We start from the raw sequence: 13,130 nt of genomic DNA, 5'->3' as shown, positions 1-13,130 counted from the left end.
TGAAGATAACATGAAAGGCAATCCCCAAGCTTTTCTCAAGAAGTGTCCCTTTGTATCTCTGTCAAGAAGGGAAGCCTCTGGACAACTAGATATTTAAGTAATGGATACTTAAATATGCCAACAATTCACCCAGCGCTCAGTTTGTACCTTGTTTTGTTCACTGCTGTTCAGTCATGTCCAAACCTTCAAGATTCCACGGATACTGGAGTGGTTTGCCATTTCCTTCTCCAGCTCCTTTTACAGAGGAGGAAACTAAGGCAAATGGGGTTAAGTGACTTGCCTAGGGTACATAGCTACTAAGTGTCTTAGGTTGAATTTGAACTCAGGTCTCCCTGACTTCCAGGCCCAGGGCTCTATCCACTGAGCTACTTATGTTGCTGCCTTATGTGATGGTCTCACATCAGCAGTTTTCAGGTGTGTGTCTTATCTTTCCTCCTAGATATTAGTATCTTATCTCTCTTTGTATTCCCTTCAGGACCACATCTCACATAGTAGGTTTTTTAATTTATCAGTAAACATTTAGTATGTGATGGATATGTACTATGGTAAGTGCTGAGAACATAGGGACAAAATCAAAACAGTCACTGTCCCCAAGGATTTGACATTGTATCTCAGGAGACAGTATACACACACATGCTAGGTGGTACAGTGGATAGGGTTCAAGGCCTGCAATCAGGAACACTTGAATTCAAATCCAGCCCCAGACACTTACTAGCTGTGTGACCCTGGGCAAGTCACTTCACCCTGTTTGCCTCAGTTTCCTCATCTGTAAAATGAGAAGGAAATGGCAAACCATTTCAGTATCTCTTCCAAGAAAACCCCAAATAGGGTCACAAAGAATTGGACATGACTGAAAAGACTGAACAACAATACACATTTTATGTATACCCATATGTATATATGTACGCATATTAGTACATGCAAAATAGATGCCAGGGAATTTGGGGAAGGAAGGCACTAACATGTAGTAAGAGCAGAACAGGCCTCACATAGAAGGTAGCCCTTGACCCCTGGGATATCTTCTGGCCATACAAGTTACCCAGTACTTATCTCCTAGCTTATATCATTATTCCATCATCCATTACTGGTTTTCCAATAACATTTAACATTTAGTATAGTCTTAGTTTTCTACTAATATTGTGTCTTTGTATCTCCTGCACTTAGCATGTTGCCTGACACATGGTAGGTATTTAATAATTGCTTATTGAATGGACTTGAATTCACACTATCATCCAGTGTTATGCCTGATCTCTCATCTTCTGGTTTTATTCATTTCTTTTCCCTTTTCCAGGTGGTGATTTATCCCTGCTTACACACTCCAGGACTCCCAGAAGGTGTGAATTCTGCTCTGAGGATACAACCAACACAATGCTTTCACACAAAGCATTTAGTCACTGAATCACTGCCAGATGCTCAGGTGGACAGACTCACTTCCCTTCTCCCATGAAGAATCCCTTTGTTTTCAAAGCAAGGTAGTCCAAAGTCACAGGCAAACATGAGATGAAAGGACACATCCCCAGTGTCTCAGCCCCAAAAGTCAAGTGGATGGGATAGCTGCCTGTCCTTAAAGGTCTTTACGGATTTCACCTAAGGCAAACATGCCCTGGTGCATATAAGTCAAGGTTTTGTCATGGGGAGAATGACAGTGCTACTGATCTCTCCTGTCCCTGGCAGTCTGCACTGGATGCTTCCTAACGCTATGTACAAAGGTCCCACATACTCGCTATATCGCTATCCAAAGGAAGGCAATACAACTGCTCCATACCATGAAAGAGAATACAGCTTTTTTTTTTTTAAATCTTGTGTGAACTGAATGGCTCTTAGCTCTTAGAATGTGGCTGAAGGGATGATCCCATGGTACCATGGAGACCTCTGACCTTGCCAGAGACATCTCAGAGAATCAGGAAGTGGGGAGGAAGAAAGGTTGCTTGTCTGGCACATAGCAGATACTTAGTAAATGCTTTTCGATTCAATCTATCCCCTGCAGACAGGATGTGATACTTGTGTCCTAAGCCTCAGTGGCAGAATCTGTTGAAAACCAGTGCCTTGTTTAACCTAGTAAATGATATGAACCAAAAGTCTGTTTCTGAGGCTGAGAGATAGCTGGCCAGATATTAATCCTTCCCAGCTTTTGCTGGTTCATTGCAAATATCCTTGACTTTGCAATCAAAAGACTTGGGTTCAAATCCCACCTCCTACTACCTGACTACTTCCTGTGTGTCCTTGGACAAAATATTTAACCCTCTAGGTGTCAGTTTCCTTGGAACTGGACTCAATGACTTTTAAAGTCCCTTCTAGCACTTAATCTAAGAGCTCTCATGAGCCTATATGTTTCCTGCACAGAGTGGTAACAAGTCTATGGGAAGAAAATGCAACAATACGAAAACCTCTGGATACATCCAGTTTCAGCAGAGGTTGCTCCTAAACTCTTCATTTTTAAACTCTTCCCCAAGTCCACTTCTGTAAGCAGATGTCGGTGCCTTGTATTTTATTTCTCTATACTCACATTTCAGATTATCTATCTTTGCTGAAACAGCAGCCTTTCCCCAGTCACTCAGAGCCAGGGCACTCCCCTCCAAAACCTACCTCGTTTTTATTTTGTATCTACCTATAGGTGCTTATTATATCCCTTTCAGTAGAATGTAAGGTCCTTAAGGACAGCCAGAATTTCAATACAAATGTATTTCAATACACTTTTGTCTTTGTATTCCATGCATCATCATCAATAAGTAAATATTGGCTGATTGGTTAATAAGGTTAGTCAATATCATTGCTACTGAGTTTGTGTGTAAATTCTGAGTAACCAAGAACTTGGTCAATCTTTGGTCCCTTCTCCCATTCGTCATCTAAGTATCAGAAGTCAAAGGATCAGGAACAGATGTTTCTTATTATACCTTATTGAATTCAATAGGTAAGAAAAATAGTTTCCTATGTCATGTTCTCCTCAATCTTTAACTATGAGCTGTACTCTCTCATTTGTGGCCAAATGGTTAGAGCATTATAGGAACAGCCTAGATTCGAATCCTGACCCTGACAGTCACTAGCTGTGTGGCCATGGGCAAATCATTTAACCTCACACAGACTCAGTTTCTTCACCCATAACATGGGATAATAATGTAGCATAATACAGATAATAGCTAGCATCAAATTCACCACTGAGAGTCAAGTGAGATGATGTAATCAAAGGTTAGCTATCACAAAAGGTGTAACAATTTATGTTTCTCCAAGAATTAATATACTAAACCTAGAAAGAATCATACTGACTAGGTTACTTACTGATCTAAGAGATCATATTCCAGAAAAAAAAGTTTAAGAGATCCATCTTCCTTTATAACCTTGGTTCTGAGGTCCCTGAACTTAAAAAACCATTATAATAACTGTATTTCAATATAATTGGTTTCCTTTGTAATGCTATGTATCTTATTTGAGGCATTTAAAAAATATTCTGAGGATTCCACAGGCTTCACCAGACTGCCAGAGGGGTCCGTGACACCCAAAAGGTTAAGAATTCCTGCTTCATAGCAATGAGCAAACATCCATCCTTTCCCTAGGAGCATTCTTAGAAGAGAAGATGTAGTGAAACCTTAATTTGTCAAGATAGATACCTACCTCTTAACTGTCAAACACAAATATAACAACTACTTACACTGGCCAGAGCCCTGCATCTCCCTCCCTCAATGCATCTTTTCTTTGCTACAAATCAATCCTACCATGATTTTATAGATTCATACAGTCTTAGAGCTGGAAGGAACCATTCACCTAATCACAGGACCAACACTAGCATCTCCCCATTTTACAAACTGGAAAATTGAGACCCACAGATTCTCTATGATCTAATGAAAAAGAGAAGTAACTTGCCCAAGGTCTCCTGAAGCCAAGTCTAGAACCCAAATCACATGACTGTTTCTACTACACTAAGGTTGACTTAGTATAATTCTCACATTGTACAGATGTGGAAACCAAGGCCCAGAAAGGATCCAAAGATTCAATATGAAAACATTTTTCATCAAGGGAAAAGAGTCAATCCTTCACAAACCAGCAAAAGGTTGAAAGAGTTCTTTCCAGCACCTGGACAGAGTCCAAAGCCCACCTGTAAATCTCTTGCCCCTTGAGGCTTTCTAACAGTTGGATGAGACCTTTCCCTATCTTTCTCCTTGGGAAATCTGGCCAGACACCAGGGGAGGAGTTCAAGCTCAAGAAATTCATTTGGTAAATTCAAAGATGCTGCTCGGTCATCTGAAGAAAAGGGGTGGCTGACTGACTGCTGCTGCTGCGAGAGGAATGACTTGCAGCTCTGTCTTCAGCCTGAACTCTTGAGCTATGGGTATTTGTCCCAACCTTAAAGCAGAGCAAACAGCTGAGGGGCATGTTGGCTGTCAGCCCTCTTGGGAAAGATGACAAGTCGATCTACCTGCTACTGAGGCTCGGCTGTCCCTGATGCATGAAATTACTCTGAGAATGAATGAATCCTCTGGGGCACAGCCGGGGCCCAGACAGCCCCTGCTGAGGCTGCCCTGCTGAGGACAAGCAGGAAGGAAGGGAACCCTCACCCTTGCCCCTTGCCCTTGGCCACAGTGAGCCCTCACCCAACAGAAAGCTCTGAGGACATACCACCAGCCCCGTCCAAATGGGCCTTGCTTTGGGAACCAAGCCCTAGGTAGCTCAGGCTGACATCTCCCCCCACTCACCTACCCTCATTTAGCCCCCCACCCCCACTGCTTTCCTCCCTTGGTCTCCAGGGCAGGATGCCAGGACCTGGTCTTTATCTTCCTCACCCTGGGGCTTCCTCACTCATTACAAGAACAGAGCTGATTAACATTGTTTGGCAAGATTCATCCCACTCCCCCTTTTTTAAAGGAAAAAAAACCCTACACACTCCAGTCAAAACTCAACACAAAGAAAAGTCTCCCCAGTCAATGGAGCAAGACAGTAAGGATGCACTGTACCTTTAAGGAGTCAGACTTGATTCCCTCCTGTGTGTGAGGCAGGAGGAGGCAGGAGGAAGCAGGTTACTCTGGGTTCCCGGCTTACTTACCTAGCATTGAGTTAGCCCCTTTCCCCCTCTGGCCAGCCTCTCTTCCACTCTGGGGAGCTTTTACCATTTAAGGTCAATGTTACATCTGGCTCCGCTGGCTGTAAGCTGCTCCCTCCAGGGCCTCCCTCTTCACTCCCAGCCTTGCAGCCTGCCTGCCTGTCCTGCCCTGGCAGGGAGCTGATAGAAAGCCTCACATTCTTTCAAGCCCCTTTCTCCTGTTTCAGGGACTCCTAAAGCCCAGCCCCCCAGGGAGGCTCCGGGAGGCCGGGCTGGGCTGGGACTGGACCAGGGTTCCTCTGCTAAGAATGAAAAGCAGGCACTCCCCAGTCCCTTCCCCCCTACACTCCATACGCACATGCAGCCTGTTTCGTCCTTAGGGGACTGCTAGGCTCATTGCTACCCCCATACCATGTCTTGGGCACATCTTGCTCTTTCTGGCTACACAAGCAACTGGTCTGTAAAAAGCGCCTGGGTCCTTAAAAGATTCTGGCTTAGAACCAGGCCAAACATGGAGGGGATCTTTTACTCAAAAAGCCTACAAGGGGAGATGGAGGGAGTCATGACCAAGGAAGGAAGGAGACAAATGGGGCTGTAGCGTGCCCTCAGAGCTCTGGTCCTACCTCAAATCCTTGGGCAGCTCAAGGAGGGAGTTGGCAATGGCTAATCCATCAAGGGGCCCAGCAGATCCAAGTCAGACAGCTGCCCAATCTGCAAGGGCTGATCTTACTTAACCTTAGCCTGCCAGGCCTTCCTGGTTTACTAAACCCCATTCTCCCTGGGTGTGGCCTTGCTGGGGCCCAAAGCTCTGGAGTTCCTGATCCATAAGAAAGGAGAAACTAAAATGACTGCATAGTCTTCTATCCACCTGTAAAAATGTTTTTGCCCAGAGAGCAGCCTGGTCAGTGTTCCACGATTCAGGACTCTGGGCTCCCACTTGTTGTGGTCTATAGTCAAGGGTGTGTTCACTAATGCTCAACAACCAACTCTTCCCCAACAAGAACATAGGACACACTATGTTTAAGCTGCGTTGAGAACATTTTCACTACGACTTTCTTAAGTCTAGACAATCAGCAAAGCAATAAATCAAGCCCTGATTTTCAGTATTTGTTGATTTCCAAGGTATAAATGCTCACAATGAAAGCTTTACAATTGGCTCTAGAAAGCCTACTTGACGTCAGTCCAGCACACCAGAGCTGGTCCCCATCATCACAGACGGCAGGCATTTTTTAGGATGAAACCTACACTAACCAGGCAAAAGTGATCTCAGTTGAATGTCAAAGCGAGTCATGATGGTGGTGACCAGGCCCTGATGAACTAGGGGATTCACTCACTGCCTCTCAGACCTGCCCCAAAACTTCTGAGGGCGGACTCCCCGTTGGCCCTGTGCCTTGGAGAAAAGGCAACTGTGGCCAATCAAGTGACAGTGAGAATCGCATTGGGCCCAGGCCCAGGGAAGAGTCCACCCCGAAGGGTGAACATGACCGATCCCACTAGCCACCTTGACCTCGGGCCAACTGAGCCCACAGCAACCATGGCATCTGGGGGCGGTAGCCACACCATGCAGATCACTCTGAAGACCCTCCCTCAACAGACCTTCAAGATCCACATCAACCCCAAGGAGACGCTTAAGGCACTGAAAGAGAAGATTGAATCTGAAAAGGGAAAGGATGCCTTTCCAGTAGCAGGCCAAAAATTAATTCATGCAGGCAAAATCCTCAACAATGATACTGCTCTCAAAGAATACAAAATTGCTGAGAAGAACTTTGTGGTGGTGGTGATAATGATGATGATGACCAAACCCAAAGCTGCAGCTGCTTCTACACCATCACCAGTGACAACTCAACAGTCAAATCCTGCTCCCACTACCCTAGTTAGTTCATCGATCTTGTTAGTTCATCTACAGCAACATGTGAGGCTCAAGCTCCAACTCCTTCCCAGCCCTCAGCTCCTGCCCCTACACCTACATCTGTCACTTCAACACCAGCAGGAGCAGCTTATGAACATATACCTACTAGTGCACCTAAGGAAGAAAAACCAGCAGAGAAGCCAGAAGAAGCTCCTATTGGTATTAGCCCAACATCTTCTGACAGACTTTATGGGCTCAGCGAATCTCCGTTTAATGAATACCCTTAGGATGTCTGCTTCTTGGTAACGAGGATATTGCCTCATCCTGGCTAACAGTCCATACTAACATTGCTTTGCTGATGTGGATACAGTAATAACTCACTTGTTCAGAGCTGCCTATGCAGCAACCTCAACTATCCAGAACACCACCAAGAACCTGGCAGTAAGCAAAAAAAAAAAAAAAGAAAAGAAAAGAAAAAGAAAGAAAGAAAAGAGACCATTGATCAGCCAAAAGAGGTGTCATAAGGTCCATAAGGCTCATGCCTTTTATTCATTGGAAAACTCCTCATTCTCTCATTTAAACTCCATTTGCTTATTTGAGACACAATTTTAATTCTCTTGGTTATTGATAACACCAAGAAGTGACAGCAAAGGATACCATAGATAACACAAAAAGCACACAGAATAACTGGGGGAGAAAGCATTGCCATTCAGTTAAAGATGAATAATCCTGCAAACCTCAGTGACTTCCTCTAATCCCAGTACAGTAATAATTGGTGTGCGTCATTATTACCCTGAGTCAAAGAAAGGGTTAAGTACACTCTGTTTAAGAGGTTGGGGAAATAAGAGATACAGTTAGAGAAAGGTTTCTATCTAAAATGGTTAAATTTTTAAAATTGATACTTTACATGGTGAACTTCAGTTATCCAGAAAATTACCATGAGAAACTTCATTTCTCTGAGCTGAATACATGAAGTATATAAGCTAATTTTTAATAATTTTAAGTGCTATATTGTATTTGTCCATTGAACAGGGATAGTTCTTTTGATGAGGTATTTCAGCATTTGTCTTTAAACAGCTGTTAAATTGAATACCAGCAAAACTGATTTCATTCAAAATAAAGGTGATCTCAGCTCATCTACCTTTACTAACCTGCTGCATCCAGTCACCATTCCCACCAATGTTTCCCATCCTTGTCTCTTCTTTAAAATAATGGGAATCAGTACTGTAACCAGCAAATCTGATAACTGGAAGAAACATGAAATCATGAAAGACATCTCCCACAACAACTTTTTAAGTCGCATTCAGTTGGAATAGGGGAGATTTCAGGATCTGACCTTGGACGTTAGGATACAAGGTCTTTTGGAGGAAAGAAAGACTGAAAGAACTGATGAGGGGGTGGAATAGGAAAGACCTTGGGTTACCATGAAACCACTGATGGAAAGGCCACCACTGGGATAGAGATCAGGACAGTTCAGGGCCAGAGAAAAGATACACTATGATACAGTTGCTGGGGGAGGAAACTATCATACTGAAGCCTCTCTTTTATCTAATTTTTCTAGCTAGTTGGATACTAAGTTCAATTGATTCTATCTATGAAGAAATAAGTAGATCCAGAGCTCTTTAAATTTTGGCTACCTGGAGGAAAGGCCCAGTCACCCCACCTTAGTTGTAGCTCTGAAGGGGATTAAACTTCATAATCTCTGAGAGGGTTCCCAGTTCTTACAATCAGCTTGGTACTCCAGAGCCTTTGTGTATTGGTAGCTTTCTCTCTGCCATGGAGAACTGAGATTTCCTACCAGTAAATTGAGAATCAGTGAGTTCACAGTTTTCAATGCTGAATCCCATTTTTCTGGTATCTATCTACATGACATCCTAAATTTAATGACTCCTGTTGATCATGCTGGGGTCACTTTTGGTAGCTGTCCTATCTCTTAGAATTCCTGGGGAGGCTGACTGATTCTCTGCCTGCCTACCCAGAGTCATATAGACACTCACCCAGTCTCAAAAACACACTTGTACATACTAGCATACTCTCACTTCCAAACACTCATGTACATTCACAACACATCCATACACTCTTATACAATTATACACCAGCACAGATGCTCTGCTACACCCACAGGCAATCAACCTAAGCTAGAGTGGGTAGAATGCTAGACATGGAATCAAGAAAACCTGGGTTCAGATTCCATCTCTGATATTTACTGGTTTTAGGCCCATGAGCAAGTCACTTGAGCCTCAGCTTCCTTATTTGTAAAATGGGATAAATATAGGACCTGCTTCCCAAGGTTGTTGTGAGGATAAAATGAGACCATATTTACAAACACTCTGCCCAACTTAAAGCATTATAGAAATGGTAGCTATTATTGTTCGGATTCACACATCATAGAGAACACTCAGGAGACCCAGAGCTTGTCTGATCCTTCAGGAATCTTCCCAGACTAGAAAAGGACGCAGTCAGAGCCAACTCTGGGACCAGCTGGAGGCTCCAAGGCCTTCCCAGGGATAGACATGAGCAGCAAGGAGAAAGAACATCCAATGCAGGCAGAGTCCAGGGGACAAAGCAAAGCAACATTGTGTGAGTTTGTCTAGTCATTGAGAAAGGAGGGGAAAGGAAATGGGAACATGGATCCTGACCCAAAAGCCAAGGGAGACAATGAGTTAGCCACAGGAGCAGGCAGTGAGGAGCAGAGCCCATCGTGACACACTCATGTTCCCACCTCCTCAGATTATATTCATGTGCTGCTGTAGCAGCAAGCACCGGTGCACACAGGAGGGCCTGCTGCACAGGTTCTTAGATCTGTTTTTCTAACAGGAAAGCAACTTTTGAGGGATCAACAATCTTCTTTAATCACATTTAACTACAGAGAAAATACAAGCAGAGAAATAAAGATCAACAGACAGGGTTTCTAATTTCTTATGGTCATAAGCAATACATACATCACAGATCAATAGACAGATCCAACTATCTGACCGTTACACACACGTAGAGAGAGAAGCACCCACATCTGGGTTTTGGAGGGGGCCTCCTTAATGGCTACCCAGAGTCTCATCTGGCATTTCAAACCAAAACTTCGCTTCAGAGTATATATACACTTTTCAGAACTGGAGGCCAGCTCTTGTGACCCAGTGCCTCATTATCAATTAACAAAAGGTGTGGGCTTTCCTACAAAAGAAGTCTCCCCTAATCAAGCTTCCCTTAATGGGCTCCAGGTGAGACCTATTAATGGGGGAACCATCTCATATTAACATAAATCTCATTAATATTACAGCTGCTGAACCCACCTGGGGGAAGTCACAAAACTATGCTGACTGTCCCCGTGCAGTTGTTTTCAGCCACATTTGACTCTGTGCCCTCATTTGGGGTTTTCTTGGCAAAGATACTGGAGTGGTTTTGCTGTTTCCTTCTTCAACTCATTTTACAAATGAGGAAACTGAGGCAAACAGCGTGAAGTGACTTGCCCAGGGTAACAGCTAGTAAGTACCCAAGGCCAGATTTTAACTCAGATCTTCCTGACACTGTTCTAAACCTCCTGAACCTAAATTTTGCTTTTCAGTCTGCACGGTACCTTTTTCTAGTTTGCTGGGCCTGGAACGTCGCCTATCTCCCTCTTCACCTATTGGGTTTTTTTTCTTTGTGACTTTGCCTGGAGCATGGAAAGACATGTTGGAGGAGCAATAACATGAGAAAAAGTCTGAAAGGGAAGAGTTAGATGGCATCTTTAGATCTTGCACCAAATTAGGAATTCTTGACCTTTTTTTTGTGTCATAAGCCTCTTTAGCTGTCTAGTGAAGCCTATAGACCCCTTTTCAGAATAATCTCTTTAAATCCATAAAATAAAATATATGAGGTTCTAAAGGAAATCAATTATTTTGAAATATATTATATATATATATGCATACATAAATATGTGTGTATGTATATGCCTACCTATAGAGGTATGTATATACACATACTTAAATAAAAGTCAACAGACACAGGTTAAGAATCCCCACTCTATACCATATCTTGACTCCAGTTTTTAAAGCAAGGGCAGTCATTTTAGATGTATTAAAGATTTATGCAGCTTTAATATATCTTTTTATTATTGTTAAGTCATTTTTCAGTCATAATTCTGTGACTTTTATTTCTTAGCAGTGATGCCGGAGTGATTTGTAATTTTTTTTCTCCAGTTCATTTTACAGATAAGGAAACTGAGGGAAACAGGATTAAAGTGACTTGCCCTGGGTTACACAACTAATAAGTAACTGAAGCCATATTTGAACTCAGGAAGATGAATCTTCCTGACTCCAGGAAGTGGACCACCTAGATGCCCCATACCTTTTTACAGAAAAAGGCTAATAATGAAGTTGGATTCCTAATTTCTTTCTGCTTTCTACTCCTAAGGGAAGTCTAGTTGCTGGATTTATGTTCATTCCACTGTTACCTGAAATTTCAGGCTAGGAGGAAAAAATCTGTGTCAGCAGGATCTTAAAGAAACAAAACTATTTTTTAAAGTGTTATAGAATGCATTCATTCATTCACACCATCATTCATTCAACAAACATTTAGTCCGCTCTTCCATACATGCAAGTCTCCTGGCACTAAAAACTACAAAGGTCCGTTTGGCAATCTGTCATTCCTTCTGCAAGCTGGTCTCAGCCTAGCCATCAGACACTACTCTTTCTGGAAATGGAAGGCCCCCGCTTGTCCAACCACTGAACTTGGAGTCAGAAGATTTGACTCCATGCTCTCACCCTACCATGTACCAGTTCCATAACCCTGGGCCACTTTCTTCCTCTCTGAATTTTCTCATCTGTAAAAGAGCAATAATCTCTTTCCCTTACTTAATTACCTCACAGGACTGAATGATAATGTATGAAGGTGACATTGAAATTATAAAGTTGGATTGTAAACTCCACTGTTGTTATTGTTAACAAAAACCAAAGCTTTTCACAGGCATCATTCCTTCTGAGAGCCCCCCTTACCACCACCCCCACACACACCCTACAGAAAACCAATTCAGAATCATCTAGGATGGTCAACAGCAACTTGAGAGGAATCACAGATCATAGATTTAGAACCTAGAAAAATTTCTAAATAATCATAGTAGTAGGTAGCATTTTTATAGACCTTAAAGCAGAGGTTCCCCAATTTATCTGGCCTATTGTACCCTTTTAAAAAAAAAGAAATTACTCAGCATCCTGCTGGAAATCTACTTTCTTTAATCCTTTAACTGTTTTTTTTTTAATCTGCAACATTTCAAAAAAATATAAAAATTTTTTAAATGACACATCTTAAATTTATTCATCCATTATAAATTTGTGGGATTTTTCCTGTGTTGAAATTTTGATGATGTAATGTTGTGTCATGTTACTGTATAGTATTGTATTATAAACAAGTCATTACACACGTATTCCTACTGATGCATGCTGGACTTCTTGACAACGCTCTTGCCTGCCAACACTTGCTTGTTAAGACCTGTTGGTGGACTTGATCACTGATCAGTTATAACTTGCATTTTGTGTGTTTATTTGGAGTATAATGTAATCACTATGACTTTCACTCTGTTACACAACAGATGAAACAGGTATGAATGATTTTTCAAAATTTTTTTGTTTTTTCCTCTTATATTACGCTTCCACCATTCCCTTATTTTTATTCAATGTCCCCCAAATAACAGCCAAGGCTACTACTGCTCCTCTGGATCATTTCAGTGCCCCTAGGGACCAGAATTGCCCACTTTAGGAACCTATGGTTTATTAAAGCTTGTCAAAGGGCTCTACAAATATGGTCTCATTGATTCACACAAGCAATTATTTTACCGTTGAGGAAATTGAGGCAGACAAAGGTTAAGTGACTTGTGCAGAGCCACACAACTAGTCAGTGTATAAGGCTGGATTTGAACTCTGATCTTTCTGACTTTAGGTCCAATAATCATCCATTGCATGACCTAGCTGTCTCTGAAATCTAGTACAACCTCATCATTTTACAGAAGAAGAAACCAAGGCAATTTGCTCAAAGGCCACACAGGAAGTAGGTGTCCACTGGGTCTAGACCTAACATACCAAGCAGGCCATAAATTGGGCAGGGAAAGAACTAACTTAATTCATTTGATGAGCAGGAGAGTTTGACTGTGGTCACCAGGCTTCTTGTCAACTGGAACATGGCTGTGGAATTTCCCCCTCTAAAATTAGTGCATTACATCCTTTTTGGGGAGTCAGGGGCCCAACCTATTGTTTTCATGTGTCTTCACTTTTGGATGAT

At 42.4% G+C, this 13,130-nt stretch overlaps 1 protein-coding gene across 11 annotated transcripts in view; it reads right to left on the bottom strand.

Moving 5' to 3' along the window:
- Window positions 1-13,130, bottom strand: part of IRAG1 (inositol 1,4,5-triphosphate receptor associated 1) — a 149,295-nt gene that overhangs the window by 120,719 nt on the left and 15,446 nt on the right. For 2 of the 11 annotated variants that reach the window (XM_072619440.1, XM_072619443.1), the window contains exon 1: window positions 4,947-5,355. The exons of 3 other annotated variants lie outside the window; for them this stretch is intronic. Coding sequence is in view for 1 of the 8 variants with exons in the window: in XM_072619439.1 (XP_072475540.1) it covers window positions 5,036-5,102 (67 nt within the window). In the remaining 7 variants the exon portion in view is untranslated. Of the gene's footprint in view, window positions 1-4,946; window positions 5,360-13,130 lie in introns of those variants that run through there. 6 more of the 11 variants (XM_072619447.1, XM_072619449.1, XM_072619444.1 and 3 more) reach the window with 4 other exon arrangements.

Source organism: Notamacropus eugenii, chromosome 6 (genome assembly GCF_028372415.1).
Source record: "Notamacropus eugenii isolate mMacEug1 chromosome 6, mMacEug1.pri_v2, whole genome shotgun sequence".
NCBI lineage: Eukaryota > Metazoa > Chordata > Mammalia > Diprotodontia > Macropodidae > Notamacropus > Notamacropus eugenii.
This window is presented reverse-complemented; position numbering and strand designations above follow the sequence as displayed.